Source organism: Polychytrium aggregatum (genome assembly GCF_025602895.1).
Source record: "Polychytrium aggregatum strain JEL109 chromosome Unknown BJ171scaffold_14, whole genome shotgun sequence".
NCBI lineage: Eukaryota > Fungi > Chytridiomycota > Chytridiomycetes > Polychytriales > Polychytrium > Polychytrium aggregatum.
The window spans coordinates 838,864-862,562 of NW_026516216.1; the positions used below are offsets into that span (position 1 = coordinate 838,864).

At 54.9% G+C, this 23,699-nt stretch overlaps 6 protein-coding genes across 6 annotated transcripts; 2 read left to right on the plus strand and 4 right to left on the minus strand.

The window, feature by feature from the left end:
• Positions 1–180: 180 nt before the first annotated feature.
• Positions 181–6,229, minus strand: BJ171DRAFT_501188 (presequence protease). The gene is made up of 24 exons (XM_053110655.1): positions 6,076–6,229; positions 5,911–5,963; positions 5,680–5,786; positions 5,416–5,567; positions 5,172–5,286; positions 4,965–5,002; positions 4,800–4,858; positions 4,389–4,563; positions 4,157–4,297; positions 3,987–4,045; positions 3,758–3,897; positions 3,563–3,617; positions 3,371–3,475; positions 3,201–3,293; positions 2,964–3,065; positions 2,703–2,847; positions 2,388–2,587; positions 1,783–2,226; positions 1,507–1,659; positions 1,235–1,351; positions 939–1,148; positions 658–723; positions 537–583; positions 181–449 (listed from the first exon to the last, which is right to left on the minus strand). The coding sequence occupies exons 1-24, from the start codon at positions 6,194–6,196 to the stop codon at positions 272–274; spliced, it is 3,075 nt and encodes a 1,024-aa protein (XP_052967770.1). The 5' UTR covers positions 6,197–6,229; the 3' UTR covers positions 181–271.
• Positions 6,230–6,231: 2 nt separating this feature from the next.
• On the plus strand, positions 6,232–8,015 carry BJ171DRAFT_64885 (uncharacterized protein). The gene is made up of 4 exons (XM_053115798.1): positions 6,232–7,171; positions 7,305–7,409; positions 7,625–7,696; positions 7,878–8,015. Exons 1-3 carry the CDS (start codon positions 6,679–6,681, stop codon positions 7,693–7,695), a joined length of 669 nt encoding a protein of 222 aa, XP_052967771.1. The 5' UTR covers positions 6,232–6,678; the 3' UTR covers position 7,696; positions 7,878–8,015.
• A 4,999-nt stretch (positions 8,016–13,014) lies between these two features.
• Positions 13,015–15,097, minus strand: BJ171DRAFT_423003 (uncharacterized protein; the record flags this gene model as incomplete). The annotated part of the gene is made up of 2 exons (XM_053107575.1): positions 13,015–13,611; positions 14,363–15,097. Coding segments are annotated over 2 exons (1,332 nt in total), but the record flags the coding sequence as incomplete, so codon positions are not given.
• A 1,352-nt stretch (positions 15,098–16,449) lies between these two features.
• Positions 16,450–18,737, minus strand: BJ171DRAFT_501194 (uncharacterized protein). The gene is made up of 7 exons (XM_053110656.1): positions 18,392–18,737; positions 18,210–18,264; positions 18,040–18,071; positions 17,874–17,952; positions 17,563–17,806; positions 17,015–17,406; positions 16,450–16,902 (listed from the first exon to the last, which is right to left on the minus strand). Exons 1-7 carry the CDS (start codon positions 18,685–18,687, stop codon positions 16,597–16,599), a joined length of 1,404 nt encoding a protein of 467 aa, XP_052967773.1. The 5' UTR covers positions 18,688–18,737; the 3' UTR covers positions 16,450–16,596.
• Positions 18,738–19,583: 846 nt separating this feature from the next.
• Positions 19,584–20,974, minus strand: BJ171DRAFT_423077 (mitochondrial carrier domain-containing protein; the record flags this gene model as incomplete). The annotated part of the gene is made up of 3 exons (XM_053107578.1): positions 19,584–20,030; positions 20,192–20,360; positions 20,610–20,974. 3 exons carry the CDS (start codon positions 20,972–20,974, stop codon positions 19,584–19,586), a joined length of 981 nt encoding a protein of 326 aa, XP_052967774.1.
• Positions 20,975–21,217: 243 nt separating this feature from the next.
• Positions 21,218–23,199, plus strand: BJ171DRAFT_64934 (uncharacterized protein). Its single transcript, XM_053115799.1, has 3 exons — positions 21,218–21,747; positions 21,951–22,206; positions 22,426–23,199. Exons 1-3 carry the CDS (start codon positions 21,460–21,462, stop codon positions 23,034–23,036), a joined length of 1,155 nt encoding a protein of 384 aa, XP_052967775.1. The 5' UTR covers positions 21,218–21,459; the 3' UTR covers positions 23,037–23,199.
• The last annotated feature ends 500 nt before the right edge of the window (positions 23,200–23,699 follow it).

The following is a 23,699-nucleotide window of genomic DNA, read 5'->3' on the forward strand; positions in this document are numbered from 1 at the left end:
CTGAGTATACGGCTCGCGGCTCACCATCAGTTCCTCGCCCGACGTCCTTCTCCCTCATCTGCGAAATGCGCTATTACACAGACTGCATCTGCGGCGGCTCGCTGGTGTTCGCCATGTCCACTCGTTCTACGCAGCTTCTTACTCACCCAGGGCACTGCACGCCAGGCCCATCCTGGATGATGCGACCAACAGCAGTGTATGCTGGCTGTATATTGAGGCAGCACGCTCTCAAGTAACACCTTCCCAAGTAGCCCCCCCCTTCCGATGACTCCTAATACTCGCCCCCAGCACTGCTGTCCACAATCGTCCATCCTTCGACGCCCTCCGCTTCTCGGCGGTCTCCAAGCACAGTTTTGCTGGAGTGGCCCTTCCGGAGCGGCTCCAGGAGATAGGTCTGTGCCGCAAGTTCGACCTCATCCAATGTCACAGCAAACAGCTGCTCCCGGCGACTGAATAGCAGACGTGCGTTCTGGTCAGCTTCCTCGCAAAAGAACCTTGGGCCCCGATGCTACCGAATCGACTCGGTGTGCGCCTACCTTTGGCGGATGTGGTCCGTCACACCGTACTTGAACAGTGTCATACTCTAGAAACATGGTATAAGAACGAGTTAGACGGTCACCCATCCGTGATCGCTGCTGGACAAACTGCACCGCTTACTTCGTCACCAGCATTGACAGGGGAGTCGACTTGGGAAAAGATTGACAGCTTGGCTTCATCGAGTTCCTGGTACCGTCGGCAGCGGTGGATTTAGCCAGCAGATATTCGTGACAAGATGCAACCAAGCAATCAATACGACTGGCGCAGGAGACTGATCCGTGATAGCGATCGTGATTGCAGCCCACAGCATGGCTAATCCGGCCGATGTGGCCAGCGCCTATGGCCTACGATCGATAGGGCAAACGCCGTGGGAAATGCGCGCCAAACGGCGTTGGACATACCCGCTGTCCGAGCGATTTTCTGATATCGACAGCCCAGTTGATCGAGCTTTCGAACGCATCGAGGGTCCGCTTGGCGCCAGGGGGATCACGATACGAGTAGAAACTGAAGGTGCCGTCAAGAGCCGAGTAGCGGGCGCCGCCGCCATACGCGCCGCCTTTCTCGCGGATCTCTCGGTGCAAGAAGTGGGTCGTCATCAACGACGCAAGAATCTGTGTGGCAAGGCAGACGTGAATATGGCGACTCTGATGGTCGTTGGGCTGCGGGACGGCCGATAGCATTCGGCGCACACCCATACCTGGAGCGATGGCGAGTCTTTGTGGACCAGAGGAACACCGAGGAATGTCTGAGCGGCAAAGTTGATGGGATAGGGCAGGGCAATCAAGGTGTTGCGGTACTTGGGTACAAACGGGATCTAGACAAGATAGCGATTGAGCGATGTCAGCACGGGGAAGCTGCCGCCTTGTCAAGGCCACGTATTCTTGGGGCATGGCAGGGAGTGCAGCGCTCGAAAGGAAGCAAGAAGCATCAAACCCAATGGCTCGCGCCTCAATCGAGAAACTTCATCACCTGTGCTCCTGTCCGTTCGAAAGCATTGCTATGGAGTTTGAGTCGATCGACAAGCTTGATCAACTGCCGTTCGTGGGTCGGCTGATCTTGAGGACTCAAAACGACAGCCGCACGGCTTGTCTCAGACTCGTTCAAGACGAATTCAGAGATCCTCTGGGTCGTGGCGCAGAGAGTTGTCGGAATCGGGCTCAGCATCAACACACATGCCCTCACTCGAATCAGCAGCCGATCAGCCGGGCTTCCGGAGTGTCAATTGCGGGCGAGCGATTTTCTTACCTTGAGAGAATCCGAAACGCCCTGGATGTCCTCCGGCGACTTTGCCGCAAGCGAGTTCAAGAACTCTGCCTGCGAGAATCCCCCCGTGAGTTCATTCAACCACGATGCTCGGGTCATTGTTGCCTCCGCCCATGACATGGCGATGCCGTGGCCGTTCTCAACGATGGAGCTGGCATAGTTGCTTTGCGCCAGCCGAATGTTGGTCATGAGTCTCTCGGTGTCATGCCAGTTGGTGTTCTGGATGACTTCACAGAGAAGATCATACGAGGATGAGATGTTGGAAGAAAGTGACGAAGTTGCCACCAAGATATCCTCATGTGACGTTGTGAGACTTTGCGGGCTAGCGTGCGCCGTGTACGACGCCTCGATGCCGCCGGTCAGAAGGCGAATCTGCTCGTCCAGCTCGGCAAGCGACTTGTTCGTGGTTCCCGTTTTGCCCAAGGCCTACATTAGTTTCAAGGGGAGTGTAAAAATGAGAGTCAGTCTCGACGGTGCGATCCGAAACGGAAATTCATGGGTCGACGCTGGTTAATCGCAGTCGAAGAGAGATTGCATGTGAGCGCGTGGGTGTGCGAATGTGTGTGGGAGAAGGAGAGGACGCTTACCATGCAAAACAACGGCAGGTACGATTTGAGCTCTTCGGGAAGGCGCAAAAGCGACTTTGCGAGATTCACATATGAAACCCTGTTGGTGTCGGTTGTCCGCCACTGCACAGGGAGTCCTGCCACACTCGCATGTTTGGGGGGGTACGTTTTGCCCTGGGGTGAGATGTCCTTGACGGTCAAGGTCGGCAGACATGATAGATCTATGCGAACGATGAGTCAGTAAACAGAGTTCCCCGGACCAAAAACCACCTGGGCACAACAGACCAGCGAATCTGTCAAATATCATGCACGAACACGGCCTCCAGAGCGGTTTACCTTCGGTTTCTTCTTGCTTCTTGAGCAGCTCAATTCCGTCGCTGTATATCTGTGCTTTGTCGGCCTTGGTCAAGGCTGCAAGCTTTCTTTCCAGGCGATTGGCCTCTTCTTGCTCCTGCTCATCGACGAACGACTCCTCGGGTTGCTGTGTTTCGGCGACACATACCAATATGGTTATACACAGGTGCTCGGGCATGCAGGAATGCTTACATCAAGTCCAAACAGTCGTCCAGCAGATAATATTGCGTGGCAAGGGCATACCATGACCAAGGTGAGGCGATGAGGGTTGTCGATGAAATATCGGCGGATCCTACTCTCAAAGAAACCCGGTGTCGCGGCCTCGCGCCGGAGTTGATCGATATACTGGAGAGCGGGTGCACAAGTAGCGGGTGCGCAGGGGGTGGATTGACATGGTAGATATCGAGATAGACGGGGGCGACGCTGTTAGAGACCGCAGAAACATCGTCTCCAGAGAGCGATTTGTGGGGGGGTTCTCACCTTTGAAAATTCCATAGCCTCGATGGGATCGCCACCATGAATCCAGTGTCCGATGATCGCCTGCGCCAATCCCATGCCAAAGTTGGCGGTGCGCTGGAGTCGGCGAGATGCGTAAGCACACAGCCAAGCCAAACTCGGTCTCGACGAGTACCAATGAGCAGCTTGCTTACGTGCTTCAAGCCAAGTTCCATCTGGTGGATAACGCTCTCGACGCGATGGGCATCGAATCCGTGCTGAGCGGCATCTGCAAGGGTGTTTTGGATAGCATCTTCAACCTAGAGCCCAGAGGGTATTGGCGGCACGTTGAAAGTATTAATGGGAGGCTCAAAGCATACGCACATGGCGCTCAACAAGAAGCTTACCCTCGGAGCGTCTTCCGACCGGATCCCTTGCAGCCCAAACGAAACCTTGGCCAGTCTGCATGCTCAGCCATCCAACATATTAGAAACTCGCAACTATCTGTCCGTGAGCCTGCGAAAGATTGAAACCTGGACAAGCTAGCAGGAAAACTGGCACAGAGGGGAGAACGAAGCCAGTTGTTCTTTGACATCGTCTACCTGGCAGTCGAATCGTATCCGCTTCCCATCACGTAGTCGGTGCCGAGATCGGATTCAATCAAGGACTTGTACATGGGCGAGGCCGCCCCTTCAGTGAGCAACGAACAGATAACTCGCAGGACGAAAGTCTCAAAGATGTCCTGGTATCGCAAATGAGACCGATGAGTACGAGCACTACGATCCCAAGTGCGCTGGAAGTTTGGAGGTTGGCATGCTGGCTCAAACCTACGTTCGAGTCGTTCACCAGATACGAAATGGCCACCTTTGACTCGCGTCCATCGATGGCCACTAGGTCGCGTCAAGCCCAGATATTGCATTTGTTAGATAGGTCGATGTCCTCTTGCAGCCACATGTTTAGTACTGAAGGAATGCGCCGATCTCAAGCCATGCCTCACATACAGGCATCTGGTACACTGGAAACTATCATTTTTCTTGGCTTAGACCACCGTTCGGTATCATTCAGCTGCTCGGGCTGGATCTTTTCGAAGACCGAGATCGAAGCATCGATTTTGGAGAGGTGATCGACCAATGGGAACGTGCCTGGTATGAAACGCACAGGGACAGGTCAGGTCGACCCTTGCAAGAGCCGAAGCTCAACAGCTCCGACAGTTTGATATAAAGCGCCCCTTACCATAAGTGAAGAATTTGGCGTTGCTTGGGTGATAGTTTTTGTGGTGGAAATCGACTAGCTGCTCATGGGTCAGATCGGTGATCTCAATAGGATCTCCTCCGCTGACGGTGGAGTATGTGGTACTGGGATACATGTACTGCTGTAGACGCTGAGCAAAGAGTGAATTCATATCCGACTAGAGAGCACAGGTTTTGAAGCAGCGTGCACAAGAGTCGGCGTAGATTTGGATTTGGATTTGGATTTGGATTTGGATTTGGATTTGGATTTGGATTTGGATTTGGATTTGGATTGGTCGTTAGTATGTGCGAGTACAGGGCTGCTCGACAGGGGCGCGGAGGGTCGTACGATTCAGTAGACGAGGTGTACTGCTCGCCAGCCCAACGGCTGCATCTGCTGACTACGATCCCCCACCAGTGCTCCTTTCATTTCGTTGTACACGACACCCTTGAACACGATGGGAGTACTGGCATCTGTGAGCATCGTGCGCGGCAGTATCGCGGGTATCAGTATCGAGAGTCTCAGCATCTGGAAAAGAGCGCCATCTTGAGCATCACCAAGTCTGACTGAACGTCTCACCTCGAGGGTCTTGATGCTCCAAGCGCCATCCCTCTTGTCTGAGAAAAAAAAAAAGGCGAATCATAGCGTCAGCTAGCTTCCACCGTAATCCACACCTGACCAGCGTAAGCCAAGTGCCAGCGAAACTCTGGACTGAGACCGTGAACACGGGGCTTACTAGCCGTCCCCACCGCAAACGAGAGCAACAAAGCAGACTAGACGGCGTACAGGAAATCAAACTTTTGAAGTCGAGGGGCCAGAGTTGAGTCCATGTACACATCCATCAGGTTGTAAAAGTCGGTTTTGTTTTCCGTCGAGAATGGATATATGGTCACATCCGAGCCTAAGCCATTCCAAGGATGCAGCAGGTTCGTTGGTCAGGATGGAGTCGCCAGCCGGGGCTCTGGTGGACATCTATGGAATGTCTTGCACACATGTGCACCGCCCGCACATAAATCTGCAGCATCCAGACCAGTCATCGCATTCATGAACGTCGCCATGGATCTGTTGAGCATTTTGAAGAAAGGATCGCGGACGGGATACTTTTCGCTGCCACAGAGCGTAGTATGCTCAAGAATATGCGGGACACCGGTGCTGTCCCTTGGCGCCGTCTGGAAAGCGACACTGATGATTCCAATGAATGGATATGCCGTTATCAGCCATTTATACTACTGGAGGTCGACGATGCTATCGACGATGCTATCGACTACGCTATCAATGATGCCATCGAGGGTACCTAAACACATTGTTGGCATCGTCCTTGAAAACATGGAGGTAGTCGGCATTGGTTTTGATGTGTTTCAATCGCACGGCCACCTGATCAAAGTCTGGAATCGGCTTGACCTGGATAAATTGTGGAACATCAGGGCGACACGCAGCTGACGATACATGCTCGTTTGCCAAGCGATCTGAGACGTTTGGTCGGTACAAGTCCGCTGCGGCTGTTCCGAGGCATCCGTGTCTGTACCTGCACAACCCTAAAGCCATGGACAACTCGACCGACTTGGAATTGCTCCAGCTCTGGGAACAATCGGTAAACTGTGGTCAGGGCCGGTCGGCAAATGCTGTGCTGGTTCAGGCCGGCACGAGCCGCAGCAATCGACACAGCGATCCACAGCGAGAGGACATTTACGATTCTGGGCCAAGGTCGAGAGGGGAGAGCGTGGGGTACAGGAGCGAAGACTTGAACGCAGCGCAGACACCGTCCGTCGCGAAAGCAGCGGGGCAAAATGCTTGGATGCCAGATGGATCATGGTGGATTGGCACCGGCGCAGGCAGAAGACGATCGCGGCTGCGGGATCAAGATGGTTGCAATGAAAACCCTCCAGCCATGACACTGGCCACCTCTCTCTCTCTCTCTCTCTCTCTCTCTCTCGGTCTCGGCAAGGGCCGTGCGCAGCCGCCACAGCCAGGCTGGCGCTCGTGCCGCGCTCGTGCCACACCGCCGCCGCCGTGCAATCCGACCAATCACAGCCCGCCCGCCAGACACAAACCAGCCCCGAGCAGCCCCAAGTACTTCCGAACCTCCTCTGCCCCTTCGTATGCCCATCTCCTGCAACACGTGCGAAAGTCGTCCGTCGGGGCCAGGATGAAGTTTGGGCAATATCTCCTCGAGAACGCCGTGCCAGGTGCGAGAGGAATCGGGAAGGAGAGACGTCATCCGCATGTCCATGTTCGTCCCGGAGCTTGCGGCGAGTCGGGTTGAAGCCAAGCCCGGAACCAAGCTTCGTAACGAATGCAGTCCACCCTGTGGAAGGGGGTCAGCGATCGGGACCTCGCCTGGCCCAGATTTGGGATAACGGCGGACACTGAGCCCGTCGTTTCAATTCGGCTCTTTCCAAAAGAATGGCAGCACAAATACATCGACTATCGGGTTCTGAAGAAGGCCATCAAGAAGATTGAGGCACGAAAGCAACAAGAGGCCCATATCCGCAAGGACGAATACGCCCCGCAAAAAATCGGCAACACTGGCGACAACGATGACGATGGCGAGGAAATGGACGAGCAGATGGGCGAGCCCGTCGGCTCGATCCCCATGGGCGAACGCATCGAAATCCACATCAACGATGGCTCGGCGCTGGGCAGCCAGCGCGATGACTCGGCAGAGAGCAGCAGCGGTGACCTTGCGGTGCCTCTGCGGCGGAAATCATTCAAGTCGCAGCTTCCAGAGCAGTCTTCCAACTCCCTCAAGTTCTTCTTCAAGAAGCGCCGTCGCAGCTTGATAAAAGGTACGAGGATAATGCGCATTCCTTCTTCAACACAGGATTGGCTGGTCGGCGGATAAGCCTTGAACAAAGATCCAGCCAACGGGGAGTCGCCTAACGAACGCCCGCAAACCTCCGTCACAACCGATCCAAATAGAGACAGAGTATTTCCCTGACTTTCTCGAAACCGCAAACGAAGAAGAGGTGCTCTTCTTTGCGATGCTCAACCAAGAGGTTCAGAAAGCAAATCAATTCTACGAGGGTAAGCGCCTCTGTGCCACCTCACACATTTTCCTGGATTCGCCCCGATGCATTTCGCACCAAAGAGTATCACAAGTGCGAGCATGGTATCCTGCGATTGTCACATTTGTATAATACTGGGTGGGCTGCCAAAAGCACAATCCCCCATGAGATCTAGCCCCGTGAACCGCTCCACCACATCCGTCAACTCCATCATTTCCATTACCCACAGAAAAGCTGCAGGAAGCAAACCGGCGCTTCGAAGAGCTTCAAGAGCAGTGCAAGGCGGTCACAAACTACCAATTTAACGTGGGTGAAGGGCTCTGCCTGCGTCGGCACATATCCGCCGTACCCTCGCTTTCCCAGACGGCGTCGCCTTCTTGACCAACGCCGCACGGACTTGGACTGATGGAAATATCGGGCTAATATCTGCCAACATCGGGCCACATGGTGCGAATTGTGGTATATGGCGTGCTGTCTGAATCTCTAGCAATGGGATAGCGCCAGTGCTTTGCTCGAGAGCGAATTCAAGACACTCAAGAACAAGCTTGTCACAAAGATTGACTCAGTTATAAAGCCTCGGCAAGGCAGCTCTTCTCAAGGGGAGTCGTCACAGATCCGAACCCACCTCGAACTGCCTCAGTCCTTCACCGAGACGGATATATCGCAAGAGTATGTGCCGGTCAGCAAGAACATCAAAGCCAAGCTAACGTCAGCCATCCTCGAGTACTATCGGTTTCTTGAGCTCATCAAGAACTTCAAGGTAAGACCGTGAAATGCCTTCCAGCATTCCCTTTCTCGTCCCAAGAGCCGCCCTTATTATGATCTCGTATGGATCGTTTCGATAGACTGACGTTGGCTGTTTCGATCCCAGACAATGTGTGTCACGGCCGTGTACAAAATCATGAAGGTATGGCCGTCAGTGTCTGTGGTCGGTCCTGATGATGGTCTGTCTGCTCGTTGCCTCACACGTCCGGTACCTTTTGCAGAAATTCGACAAAGTTTCTTCACCAGCGACCCAGCTCTATATCCCGACAGTCGAGCATCTCTCGCTATTTGAAAAGTCGTCGGAGAAGATCGATGGCCTGATGACTAAAATTGAAAACGTGTTCAGCGACTGTCTTTTAAGCGGCGACAGGTGCGTGCTTTGTTTATGACTGAGTCTGCGGCAAGCGACCTGCGGTATTTCAGTGCACCAAGGCGCATCCGGCCCTCGCCCCATCCCAAAATCATGTCGCATCCGAGACCTGTCGCTAATCATATTACTGCACACAGGAAACTAGCCATGAAGAAGCTGCGCATTCCTGACTTGGCCCACCAGGTGCGGTGCGGCGTCTCTTGTTCAGCCGAGATCGACGGTGCTATCACGAAGCGGGGTGGCGTGGGGCAGATCGATATTGTGTTGAGATACGCCGCACTGCAACCCGTGGCACTAACCCCGCACCTTCCCGCTTTCATAGACTCATCACTTTGTGACCTGGCGCAGTGGGTTTTTCCTTGGCCTGTCGTTACCACCGATCGTTGCCACGATTCGAGCAATCTGGAGCCTTCCGGATATTGGCAGCCTCGATATGATGCTCCTGCAGATCTATGCTGGATTCAGGTGGGTCTTGAGCAGCACCATCGATGGAACCCAGTCCCGATTCTGCGTTAACGCATGTGTGTTTCGAATACGCCCACAGCATCCCCATTCTGTTTCTCTTCTTGTTTGCGCTCAACTTGATTATATGGCAAAAGTATCATATCAACTATGTCTTTATCTTCGAGTTCGATCCCAGAGGTAGGCTTACGAGCGACATACATGGACGCCATGTCAGGACCTTTGCCACGGGAGCCCTTGGCATCTCCAGCCATGACAGCAGACTGCAGCCGATGTAGATCCCGCTCCCAGAAGGACAACTGATCCTGTAGATCCGATTTGCAGATCATCTCAGCCCCCACCAGTTCTCCGAGTTCGGCTCCTTCCTGATCCTTCTCTTCAGGTAAGCAGCGAAACAGCTTGTTGTCGATTAGAGTCTCGATGCCCTCATGCGCATCGCGCAATACGATGATCTGAGTCGCCATTCCTTCCAGCTGCGCACTCTATCTATCTCTGGTCGACAACTTTTTCCCTGGCATCGAAGTACAGCTCTATCCGATCGTGAGTTCCACGTTTCCTGTCTTGCGCAACACAGCACTATCGACTGGGGGGGGGGCATGCAACAGTCAATTATCTGACTGGACATTTGCTCAAATGGTGGCTCGGATTCAGTGTCTAAGAGCCGCCATGCATCGTACAACGCTCTTACTTGCAGTTTCTCGGTTCCTTTTCATTCTGCAGATTTTGTGTGCCGTCATATTGCTCTTGATGAGCAACCCATTCAAGTTTTTCTACCGCAGCTCGCGCTTTTGGTTGATGCGATCGATTGGAAGGATAATTACCTCGGGCGTCTGGAAAGTCGAGTTTCGAGGTGGATATCGAGCCAAGCCCAACAAACCTGTCCGCTCGCCTGTGTGTATTTCTGATCGTGCTCTTTCTGTATGGCTCCTCGGCGACAGACTTTTTCATCTGCGATCTCCTCAGTTCTATGGTAAGCGATCCATCGCCAGGATTTATTGAATCCAAGTGTCACACGAGGCAGATCGGTCACAGTCACTAACCACCTCCCGATGTCACAGACCTACTCTTTTGTGGCGCTGGAGCTGATGGCGTGCCTGATTATCAACAACCCCTTCGACACCAATGGTGGGTTTGCGGATCAAAAAATAGGTTCTATCAGCCAATCTTCGTTTGTCGGATGTGAGCGCATGCTAACCGGCCATCTATCTTCGGAGCAGCAAGTACCTGCGATCTATCGACATCGTACATCGTGCCGATCATTGCGGGCCTCCCAAGCTTCTGGCGACTGATTCAGTGCATACGCAGTAAGTGGAAAAGTAAACAAACAGCTGAATTACTTGGCCTCATCGACGCAGCCTTGAGTGGTGTCTCCACACTTCCATATCCAAATATGCTCCTGGGGCGGTTGCTCCCCAAGTATTGATTGGGCCGAGACGTCGTTTGCAGGATATTACGACAACTCGTTTGCTAGACCGCATCTGCTGAACGGCATCAAGTATTTGCTATCGCTCTCTGTGATCATTTTGTCTGCAGTCAGCAAGATCCAGAACAGCATAGCCATCCGAATTCTGTGGATAAGTAAGTTGCGCCAGCCAAGAAAATGCACCACGCTACACCAGCGATCCCGTCACGGATTTCAGCTCTCACCATGATATTGCTTCGCCCTGCGTTATTGGCGTGATCGGCGACACCAGTTTTTGCAAGCATCACCACCATTTATGCCTACGTTTGGGATACAACCTTTGATTTCAATCTTTTGCAACGCAAATACGGATATTTGCGAGAGGAGCTCGTAAGTAGTGAGGTGACTGCATCTCTGTAGAGTCGATCGCTGTAGCTTGGGCTGTGGGGCAAGACCGCTCAAGCTCGGTGGCTAATGCTTGATGATGGGGACATTTGTTTCGTCCTCGCCATGTAACCCCCAGGTGTACCCATGGAAGGCCTTCTACTACTTTGCAATTGTGAGCAACTTTATTCTCAGAATGACGTGGATCATCACGATTTCCCCAAACAACTGGGGCATATTCTGGGACAGCAAGCTGCTTATTTACTTCTTGGCTATTCTCGAGCTATTCCGGTACGGACCAAGGATGAGTTGTGATGAAGCGGGCGCAGCCGGCGGCGTGGTATTGCAGAGGAAATGTACATATCGAGAGACTAACCTTGGAGTTCGCTCATCAGTCGGTTCCAGTGGAATTTGATTCGTATGGTAGGTCAAGGGGGATCGGCCCGTCGGTGTTCTCTTGCGGCATTGCTGAGTGCCATGAGCTTCGCGGCCTCGTTTTAAATGCGGACTCATCGCTGCCGTTCATAGGAAAATGAACATACCAGCAACATTGGAAACTTTAGAGCAACCAAGGGTGAGACTTTTGTGCAGAAGCCTGCATCACATGGTCGCCGATTCGCAGTAGACAGCGTCCGGTCGAGCCGAGAGCTTTAGTTTTATTGGCTGGACGATGGGACTTATATGCAGCGATGATGCAACACAGACATTCCTCTCCCGTTCCGAAGACGCATGGCGCCCCAGCCACCCTCTGCTGTGGAAGACACCGAGGAGCCAAAGGAGTCTATTGCTGAGAGATCAGAAACTCGCAAGTACCGCCTGTTGGATGAAAAGCCTCGCGCCGAGCCTGTCCCTGATCTGAATCTATCCTAGAGCCGAAAAGTACCCGATAACACTATGCAAAGTCTCAGAACCACACTCAGTATCCTTCCATTTGACATGGAATATTAAAAGCTACCTCCGATATGACTGTACCGTTCCCAGCCCTTTCCGTATGAGCTGCAATGTTGCTCCGGCAGACACAGAATATCGCATTGTATACAAGAGATTTCATCTTTGTCTACTGAATGGAATATACAGGAGCCATGATTCACAGAGTGGTCAACTGTGCTACAAGCGTAGACATTACTCGAGGCGGTCGAGCTGCCCGGTTGCGAATGCCACCCGCTTTGGCAACTGGGGCATATGGGAAGGGCATATCAGCAGAAGGAGAAGGAAGCTTGAGCCGACAGCATCACAATGTAACGTCCATCCGATTGCTCATGGAGCACATGTCCCGACCCGGATTCAGCCGTTAGCTCTCTTTTGGATACAGCTGCTCACCTACGAAAAGTCCAAGAGCCCCGACATTAGGTTTTGCATGTCTGCATCCAAGGCTATGTATTCCAGCTGGTCAAAATCGATGGCGTCCTCTGGCGCAGCCGATTCGGCTTGTGGCTGCAGCGGTCCGGGACTCGAGGAGTTGGGAGGCACACTCGATGGAGCGGCCACGGCAGAGGTCGAGGCTGAGTCTAATTGTGCGGTGCTGGGTTGCGGCGCTCTGTCTGTCGAGCTGATCTGTCCGCTGATCTGGCCGTGACCGACGGAATGGGGTACATTGCTTGCGTGATCGTGGAGAGACCTGGCAAGACCCGGGAAGGCAGCAATCGCGCCAGCGCCAGTTGGGATAGGGAGCTTTGCGGCAGAGGATAGCCCCGGCAGAACAGAGTATCGGCCTGTGTTTGGTATTCCACTCAAGCTTCCAAAGCCAAAGTCAAAGTGCGAGCGGGTCTCTTGTGGAGCCGCCATCAAAGTGTTGACCGTGGGTATCCCCAAGATCTGTTCGATGGGACGAGGGTCAGTCAAGAATGCTGATGTCGGAAACAGACTTGAGGTTGAGGGATGGACCAGAGTTGATGGTGTTGAGTCGTCCAGGGAGCCTCCAGCCGAACGCAGGGCCGGTGCGATTGCCATTGTGATGGGCGAGAACCCAAGATCTGGCTGGCCGATCGGTGCCGACAGAGTGCTTGCTGAGCTCTGTTTTGCGGGCTCGATTTCAAGCTGTGTGAGCGAGGATGCTGTAGTAATGCTCTGGAGGTGCTCGGACGTCGAAGAGCTTGATGTGGCTTGATAAATGGCCGGACGGGTTGGAGTAGAGCTCTCATCGTATATGCTATAGCCCTGGAAATATACACTCGTGGGGGTTGAGTGCGGCCGCGCGTCTGAAGACACCTCCGAACAAGGCTGCTGGGAGTGTTGCCCGTCCAGATCCAGGATCAAAAATGTACCGATTATCATCAGCGGCACGCCCCAGTGGTCGTGATGGAATTCTATCGACAAATTGGAGTAATGCAGCTCGGCGCCAGGCAAGTTCCGATTTCGCAAGATGCATGGACCAACTCTGACTTCGTTGCTTTTGCCAAAGGATAGCTGTCCATATCTTTCCCAGTAGGAGACCAGGGAATCTTCAGTCATGAACTCGTATATACCCGTTCGACCTTCGACGACTTGGTCAGGGGTCAGGTGAAGTAGTTGCAGGAACAAATGACTGGCTCCATAGATTTCCCCTGTTCTGCGCCACACGGCAGTGGCGATCTTTGCAGATTCTCTTGACTGATGCTGCTGTTGATGTTGCTGCTGTTGCTGTTGCTGCCAATAATTGCGCACCAAATCGCGAAACCGACGTTCGACCTGGATAAGCTCGGAAATCGGTGGGCTCTTGACCAGGAGACTGAAGACTGCTTGCGATGTGAGAATGACTTTGTTGATTTTATCTTGTCCGGCGACGGAAATGTGAGTTGCCATATAGCTGCGGGCCCGATTGTATCCAGATTGATAGTCATGAGGCAAGACGCTCAGAGGCTCTGGACCACATACGAATTTGATGAGTGACAGTGACAGAATGTCGGGAGTGAGTGAATGAGTGGGTGAGTGAGTGAGTGAGTGAATGAGTGAATGAATGAATGAGTGAGTGAGTGAGTGAGTCAGAAAAAGGCATGCTGCTTTGATGTGGTGAGCATGCTCCACCAAATCGCAGCGTCACATAGTCATCAACTGCGATAGAACACCCTTGTCATCTGAATTTGGAGCGGGGCGATATCCAAGTTGATTTCTTGCCTTCGGCTCAAATCGGATGACTTTGGAATCAGTGGGATCAAACCCTACCTGCGTCTGGTTGGGCTCGGGTATAATCAATCAATGACCCAAGCATGTTCAGGGTTGTTTGCGATGACAATCCGCTTGCCGATAGGCCTGACTCGGCAGTGGCCAACGGATTCTGCTGCCCATCGGGCGGACTGGCTATAGAGGGGACGGCAAGTGTAGTCGGAGGAGGATGGGCCCGAGGCGCCGTTGCGTTCTGGAAGGCCGCAATTTGGTGGGCGAGGTGGGCGAGGTGGTCGATCTGACGCTGGATAGCATTTGAATCGTACTCGATGCTTGGGGCCATCTGGGTTGAAATGGAGTCTAAGCTCGACCGCAGAGCACAAAAAAGTCCATCCTGCTGTGCGGGCGGGTGTGAGGGTGAATACGGGTGTGGCGATGGGATTGCGGACGAGTGAACGACCGAGCCCAGAGGTGAAGCACATGCGGGATCGTTCAAGAGCCGTCCAACCAAAGAGCCGGACATTGGGGAACTTGGTGTCGAGGTTGCAACGGCCTCAGGCAGATCCTGGGCGGTGGCAGCTGCGGCCAGACTCATCAGACTCGACAAAAGGACCGAGTCTGTAAGCACAGATGGCGCTTGATCGAACCCATGTGCAAGGGCCGAGGAGGATGGCAGAGGCGACGCTATGCGCGATACTTCGATCGGCCGTTGGATCGAGACAGTGGGAATCTTGATTTGTGGTTGCGGCTGCAGTTGCGACGGGCTTGAGAGAGCCGGTGATCCCGATGGCGATTTGGAATTGGCTCGAGAGGGCGGCAGCGATAGCAGCTCGCGGGACAGCGATCGAGATGCTGGCTTGGTCGAGGACAGCGACGGAAAAACGAAGGACGACTCGGGCTTTGGTGGTGCGGGCCGGATCAAGACGGGGCAAGAAAGGCAGGCCTTGGTGGTTGGTTTCTTTTGGGGATTCTGGCAGGTTGCGGCAAGCCCTCGTTTGATGCATCGTTGACACGGACGGCTTTCGTCGCAGGACATATGGCCCTTCTGGCAGTTGGTGCATGCCTGACACACCTTCCGTCGCTTGGCAGCCGGACAGGGCCCTGCAGGCGAGGTTGAGGCGCCATCGACAAGCTCATCCTCCTGGAGAACGATGGGCTCGCCGATCCGACGCTGGCGAAGCTCGATACTGGGTAGTTTGGAGATCGGCTCGCTGTCCAAGCGAACATGAAGCGTCTGGTTCATGCCTGGAGACGGATGCGAATTGCAACTGCCTGTCGAAGGAGCGAGACCTGGATGATCGCCGGAAAGGCCATCCACGACCTGGGTGGCCCCAGATGGCCGATCACGGATCCGCCGGTCTGAAGCCGGCCGATCCTGAGCAAAGTGGCTCAGGGCTAGCTTCTCGGTAAGCACCCGGCCAGAGCTGGGTTGGTTTGGTGTTGGTCGACCAGCCCCGAGGTGATCGGAGGGCGGTCTTATCGGCGGGGATGTCGAAACTGAAGTTGACAGTCGAGGCGATAGGGATCCTAAGACCAGCGAGCTGGACTGGGTGAAGTACGGCGTCGGGGCCTCTGTTGTGGGAGGTCGAAGAGCGTCGGTTACAGGCCGGTGCAGCAACGAAGGGAGCAGCGAGGACGAAGTGGTTGGGGTCATGGCAGGCGTCCCAAGAACCACAGTCGGAGGGCGACGAGGGCGAGTTTGTTCGCAGCGGTACTTGCGGTGGCCGTTGGAGAGCCAAAATCAGCACAACACAGACACGGAGAGCACCCCAACAGTACTCGACGGGCAGTCAGCCTGGGCCGGCCTCGGTGCTGGATGCTTGAGGGACCGAAGAAGGCTCTGATAGGCCGTGGTGGGAGGAGAGCGCTTGATTTACGAGACAGCAACGGCAGCAACAGCAACAGCGGTAGCGTGACGCTGATAAGCAATAAGCCAGATTGTGGATGAGCAGAGGATAGAGGACAGAGGACAGAGGACAGAGGACAAAAGACAGAGGACTGTCCGGAGGACGCAGTCTCTGTGGGAGTTGCTCTGGGGCCCGCTGGTCGTCCGAATGCGAGGAGCAGAGAGAGCAGAAGATTCGCAGAACCGGCACCAGATCGGATCACAACAAACGGGTGCGATGGATAGTCTGCACTGACTGGCCCGGAGAATGTGGCTACTGCAGACCCGGAAGACAGAACAGGCGAGATCGGCAGCAAAAGGCCGAGTAACTGCCGAGTCGGCGGGGCCGAATGCAGACACTGCGGGCAGGCCGTTGTCACGGCTATCTAACGCAGAGTTGGGGCAGCAACGGACGCCGTGATTGGCCCGCGGCTCCGTGTGGGACATGCAACGCGGGGAGTGTGGGAATGCGGTGGTGGGACCGTGGGAAGCCTTGATGTTGTTGTTTCGGATGACGGAGCGCATCCGTTGGGCAAGCAAGATGGAAGCCATAAGCGGCCATCCCATAACGAAACGAACAAGTTGTATATGGTGGACGGCATCCTTGGGCACACCGGTGACGGTGGCAGCCTTGCCCCCCCACCTGTAGATCAAATGGCTGTCTCGCAGTGCAGTAGCGTCATGATCGAGTGCCACACATGGTCATCGTGAGGGGCGGATGGGTGTGTATTCATGGCGAAAAGAAAGGAAAAGAAGGGAGGGAGAGAGAAAGCTGACCAGCCAAGCAAAAAGCGGTGTTCTGTTTATTTCAAGTGCGGTGTGTCCTGTTTTGAAATCACCACAGCTGCTTCCATCGTCTACTTGAGATAGGGTTTGCCGCCCTCCATCGACCGAATCGACTCTGGGGTTGCAGGCTCCAACGGCGGTAGCTCAAACCGAAAATAGCTGGAGACAAAGGGCTCGTTGCGCCCGCGGCTCAGTGCACGTTGTTCATCTTCGAGCTGGCGCTTCAGTTTCGTCGCCGTCTGGAAGTCCTCCTCCAGCATGGCACTCGTAACGCCTCCCCAAACTCGCTGCGATTCAAGCGGGTCCTGATCGCCAATAGGCTTGACAATCTTCCTGGCCACTTCGGACTCGGTCATGTCGAAGAGCAGGGTGTCGTGCTGACACAAAGATCCGTTAGGAGCAGATACATTCCTGTGTGTCTGCCGGTGCGATCCGCTATCGAACATGCTGGCGGCATCAACAAAGCAGCCGGGCGAGTCCTTCACTTACATCCTCGCCGGTCTTTCGGAAGTAGACTCTTCCGTTCCACTGTCCCGACACCGTAGCCAGGACCAGTGATTCGGGGATTTTCGCAAGCTTCTCACTTTCTTTTCGCTCTTTCTCTGTCAGGCCCTCGTCCGCCTTGTAGTCGTGCCGGAAGATCTTGCCCTCAATCGCAAACTTGGGGCGTCCAAAAAAGGGCTCGGGCTTGTACTCTAGTACGGCCTTGAGCCCCGTTTTGGGGCACACGATCACGGTCGTTTCCGAAACGGTGATGTATAGCGAGCCCGTAATGAACCCCGCCACCGAGGCCCACGGGTGAGTCAGCAGATACTCCTCGTCTCGCTTGGTCAGCGTCACATAGATGCCGTGGTTGCATTCACCGGGTCCAACTTTGAGCTCTATGGCAGGCCAGCGAGGGCAGTCATGGGTTAGTTGCGACGGGGGCGTAGCGCGTGGGGGTGGTTGATCCAGCAACATCGATGCAACACCCAGCGACAAATCACGAGCAGATGCAGGGTCTCGCCAGCGGATGCTGGAATAATGCAGACACATACGAGTGCCGGTGAACCGAGCCATGATTTGATCGAGCCCTCGTATGACCACGCCCTTCTCTGGGCAATCGTAATAATACGCGCACACAGGGGGATGGTGGGAGATCTGCTCCTGAATTCCCTGCACCGTTACGTGTTTGGGCTCCACGACGCCGTTGTGGCCTGGGGGCTGGGCGACCAGAGTCCTCCATTCACACAGGAAGCGCTCGCCGAGAATCGGATTGAAGGGCTTGCACATCGTATTGGTCTATGGCCGAAGCAGTTAGTCGCAGATCTGGACTTACCCACTGCAACAGCCCCCTGCAGCCACGTACCTTCCACTTTGTGTCTTTGGAATACCACCATCGAACAACACCCAGGAATCGGTCCAGGCTGTCCTCTGGATCGCTGAGGCTATAGACACAAGAACAAGGCATATGTGAACAGTTAGCTTCCCTCGGCAGCAGCTCGATGGGCGGTGCATAGCAGCCAGCGCTGTACCTTGCCATGAGATCTGGGCGATCGTTGTAATTCTAATGCAGGCAGCGGTCAAGTTAGCCCTGGCGCAACGATCAGGAGCGTCTGGTTCGTGCATCGCATTGATGACGACAAAGCATCCGCCATCAGATACCACACCCGGGATGCAGAGTATACAAGTTGCCGCAACCGACCCAGAACTCCAGCTGCGACGTGGGGTGCAGTAGATTGGTTGGAAGGGACAGGCGGCTGTATTTGGCAAATGGTCAGCTGGATGTGCTGCTGGTGAGCATGAACCGTAGCCCATGGTTCGGCTACGAACGACGAATGCTTCAGCCATGACGACGAGTGCTTCGGCTGCCGCTCCTCGACTTACGTCGACACAAGATCCTTGGCGCTCTTGAACCGCAACAGCATCTTGAGCACCCAGGCGATGGTCGAAGTGCCCTTCTCATAGTCGAGCTGGTCGGTGCTTGGCGGCTGAGGACCAGCTCCGAGCTTCTTGATAGCATCAGTAGCGTCCTCGATGACCAGGGTCTTTTCAACCCGAGTCTCGAGGCTGTCCGTTGACGAGATCTTGTGAGGCGGCATCGACGAGGGGCAATTTGGATAGAGCGGGCAGCGGCAAGAAAAGCCGGCGGGCCATTTTGTAGCCGCCTGGGCCATCGCCATCCCGGGTTCCCTGTCCTCCGTTTTTTTCGTCGCTGGTGTATTGTGCGAATCCGCGGAGAAATGGCGCTGGCGCAGCAGGCGCAGAGCAATAGCGTTTCCTGGCCGCCCGTGGGCTTGTTGGACTGATTCCCTGGGACAGACGCCCAGGAGAGGATGTGACCCCAATTGGCTGTTCATGGGCCGAGTCATTTTTCCGCACATCATGGCCGCTCCCAACCCACCACGCCTTGCACCCAGAGCTGATCGATGCTTCGAGATACTTCCCGACATGGAGCCGATGCCACATGGAGTTCGTGTGTGTATCGAACCAGACCGACCGCTTTCTCAGAGGAGCTGCCGACTTGCTGCGAGGCAATCCATGCACGTCGGGAGATGGAGATTCCGTCGCATGGACGATTCTCACATGCCCAGAGCGAATCGGACAGTGTCATTTGCGTCCGTTTACAATTCAATGCCGCTTGGTGTTGGCTTGGGGAGGGGGGGAAGCACAGTCTTGAGATGCCATATGGATTCGGCCCTTTGTGCAGCTCTGGGATTTCTCGATGTCAAGGAGTTGGTCCCGAACCATTCCCTCGCCGTGAGTTCTGGGTCCTGGACGTCTCTGGTGGTGGTGGGGCTGCTCAGGGCATTTGGCAACCTGTATCTGTGGGCTCAATGGACTTCCCTTCCCTTCCCTTCCCTTCCCCCCTTTACTTCCACCGGACACTCGCAAACGCAACCACAATATCAGTCTCCTTGGACACGCTGGTTGGCCACGATGAATCGGGGTGTATTCTGGACCCAGAAAATGCAATGTCTCGTTTCGTTTTGGGAATGCTGAGTCTCGCTTCGGCAAAGGCCGTGTATTCGTAAGCGGCCGCACTGCAATTGGCGTACTTTGGCTTTGAGAATATGCTTCAAGTCGAGGATAGAGGCCGAGGCCTGTTGTCGATGAATCGGTTCTCCGAGGATTGCCGTTGCTCCAGCCAGCCGGCTCGCCAGTCCTTTAGCATGTCATACATGGTGATCGTGATGGCTACACTCGGCATAACCCAGAGGATGCGGGCGGCCATGCCCTTCGTGAAGGCCTTCCAGCCACCCTCCTGGACCCACATTGTTCGCGCCACCGTCCAGGCCGAGGTGCCGTCGACTTGCACTCGGGTCTTGACGACGTCGGCGATGTTGCTGATGGCGCCGGCTAGCGCACCGGAGCCTGCCGCGCATGCCAAGTAGACAGAGAAGGGCAGAGGCGGCTGCGCCGTGGTGCTTCCGCTCTGCACTTTGGATCCGGTAGAGATATCCGGGTGGCCCAGGGCTCGATGCGCAACAATCTTGAGCTGCTCATATGTCACAAAATAGCTCACCTACCAAAGGGTTAGAGAGTAGACAGCCTTGATGAGTCCATCTGCACCGGCGGTACATTAACGCAACGGCTACGCCCGCAGAGCATCGATGCGGGCTGGAGAAAGGCACCCGTAGCTCAGACTATCGTTTCTGGGCTTTGATCGATTTCTCCCGAACCCACCGTGTATGGCATGAACACGGCCAGGCTGAGCCAATAGCCCCGGAAGAAGGCCGCAGCTCCTCCTGTTCTATAGATGGAGCGGGCCAGAGATAGAGTCGACTCGGCCGGTGCCGACGGAGCCCGAAGCACACTGACTTGCTGCTTGTTCTTCATGATCTCCATGGGGGTCCTGGGCGGCGTTTCGAAGACGAGTCTAGTCAATGGCGATCTGTTACAAACGCACGGCCCATTAACGAGGCCGGGCCCCAAATTATCGATCGTTTGAGGGACGATACTTTGTCGCTCTATCTCCTGTGCTGTGTCGCTCTATCCTCATCGGGCCTGGCTGCCCATCAACTGCGGATGGTGTCGTCTGATAGAGGGCCAGACGACAAACGGCGTAAGACCCAAAGCCGGGCTCATTCGGACCTGAACTTACCACAACAGACCACTGAGCCCCTCTGCTGTTGCTGCCGAAGCGGCATGCACCAGAATCGACTCGCCGCCGCCACGGCCGTACCATGAACCAAGCCTATGCTTGAGGGCGTCGTACGTAGTCAAGTACACCGTGAGGGCTGGAACGGAGAATATCAACGAGACGCCAAGACCTCGGTACAGCGACAGATTGGCATTGGACCGTAAGTAGGATGCGAGCCCAGGCGCTCCAGAGGAAATATGCTGCGAATATTGGATGCGAGTTTTGATCGTGTCCAGCGGATGAGTTAACGAGCGAGTGGTGATGGCGGCTGTCGACGAGAAGAGGATGTTGGCTGTCGTTTCGTTTTCCAAGACCCAGGCGAGCATGGCGACGGATATTCGAGGGACGGGCTTGATGGGAACGCTTCCCGGCAGCCTTTGGTTTTTGACCAGCGCTGTACGGAAGCGGGGGTTTGCACCGAGATCAAGATATCGGTGGGGTTTTTCCGAGGATCAAAGTCAAAACACGGATTGCGCATCAGCGGGCTCTCCAGACGATGACTCTCCACGCCCCCTCAAGCCAGCAATCGCCCACAAACGAGAGCGGCGACACCTTCTCTTCGGGCCAGCGGGCCCGCTAAATAGCTGCGCTGGAGTGGCCGCACTCGTAACGAGTGGCTGGCCGTTTTCTATCGACTACCCGTTCTGCCCGTCGTATTGCCCACCGAGGACAATGAGCGAGATGCCGTCTCGGACATGCTTGCACTGAATCGGCAGCCGCAGCGAATCTGTCGCCCAACAACGATCCATCTGATTGCTTGCATCAAACGAGCCACACGACACTCGCCGCTCGTCGCCCCCCCCCGAGCACCATGCGGCCACCAAAGAGCCCTGCATCGGCGTTGGCCAGGGTGTGTCGGCGTGACGGCGCTGACTGGCACGGGGCGGGTGTTCAGGTCCTGGGTGGTTTTTTTCGCTTGCAACGCGCCTGGTCCCCAGACCGGCATCGCAAGCATCATCGACCCTCTTCAGGCCGCCATCGCATCTCCAGGCTGCCGACCACACCCTCCGCACCCAAGATGGTCTCTTACACATTCAGATGGAAGCGCCCTGGTCCTCAAAGCGTCATCGTCACCGGGACGTTCGACCAGTGGAGCAAGGTCTGAGGAACTATGCTTGTCCCATCGTCACATCGCCCTATCGTACCGTCGCCACCATCGCCGTGCGTCCCCAGCCGCATCGCTGGACCTATCGCGGGAGTTCCTTGGGCTGCTCAGGGCGTATATTTCGGGGGCTACCGCTATCGGTCGACTACGACTAAATCCCATCTGCACCTCGCAACTTCTCCAACCCCGTACTGCAGACCCTGGTCCTGGCCAAGAAGGAGGACGGCACCTTCGAAAGCATCATTGACCTGCCGCCACCCACTTCAAGCGACGGGGATACAATCCTCTACAAGTTTATCGTCGACGGCGCTTGGACCCACGACGATACCGAAAACTTCCGGGTTGATCAGAGCGGCAACGTCAATAACATTCTTGTTCTGAAACCCAGCGACACTGCAGCCACCACGCCTGTTGTCCAGCCGGCGCCATCGGAAAGTCAACATGAGCCTATAGGTATGTTCGCCGCGGCACGAAGACAGAAGGCAATTTATTGCATACTGTCGGTAACTCGCTTCGATGTGCCTTGCAGTTTGTTGAGCAAACCGGCGTGAGACAGGCAGTATCTCTGCTCGTGTGATGGTGTACTGGCGTGAACCAGCAGAGCATGTCATGGTCCTGGTGGCTCCGTCTCTAATCTCTGCGGTGCTGCTGCTGTGTTTTGCGGATAAATAGTTGAATCTGTTGTGAAATCAGTGACAGAAATCGTCAGCATTGTTGAGGAATCGCCTGACCGCAAGCGCTTCGACGTCATTGGCTTCGACTCAGACGAGGCCACCGATGTTTCGGAGGACAGTCTTCAAGAGGCACTCAAGGTCAGCCTGAACAAGCTTGGCGCCACCGGTGATCTGATTGTCTCCGAATCAAGCTCGCCAGCTTCTTGCCCTAACAACGAGGGCCTCAGCCCCGACAGCACGACGATTGGGCTTGTATCCGATGGCGGAGTCAGCAACGAGCAAGATCGGGATGTCCATGTTGACGATGACGATATCCATGTTGAAGATGTCGATGACAATCGTGTTCGACTGGACTATCGATTTCTCGATACCGATATTGGCCAGAGCCGAGACATTCATGCCAAAGTCAGCAGCAATGATGCCGAGGAGCTGGACGAGGAGCTGGATGAGGAGCTGGATGAGGAGCCGGACGAAGATGATCAGACCGGCGAAAACCAGAGACTGCAGAGCCGCGCCGGCAAGGAAGTCAGCAAGACCCACGACCAGACCTTTTGGCTCTTGGCTCTGATTATCACAGTGGTGAAAAATGCAAAGTGCAACATATTGTAAAGCCCGTCCTATCGGGTGCCCCTTGCAGGCTTGGTCTCGGACCTGGCCGTTCTGGCTGGCCGTTCTGGCTGGCCGTTCTGGCCGGTGACTCGGATCCCTCCGCGAACTACTTTCCGTCTTTCAGTTCCATTATGCCTGTCCAGTGATCATGTACAAATGAACAGGCCTGTTATGCTTTGCGCCATTTGGCATAGAGCATCCGATCGAAACCAACCAGCCGCTTTCTCTCTGGCTGTTGAATACATACTTTGATTGATCGAATGTCCGTAGCATCTTGGAGATTTCACTGTTCTCACCCAAGGGTACTCCACCTCGATTTGTGGCTGTCAGCCAACCGCCCTTGTTGCTGCGCTCAAAACCGCCACCGATTGGTACAGCATTGACGATTGCCCGGAGACACGGACGGCTGGATATGCGAGGTTGAGTTGGGAATGGAAATGGTAGCGATGAACCAATAAAGTCTGCCGGGTTCGCCAGCAGATCTCAGCCCGGATGATGCTCGACCCCTGCTATCGATCGCCCATCATCGGAATGTGGATCAGCCCAGCTCCCTCTTCTCTAGCCCTAAAGTACCGGGTGCATCAGCGTTTTTTTTTTTTTGCCGCAAGGCAGACATGTCAGCCAGGGCCGTCTATTGAAGAGACGAGTCAAACAATCTGATGA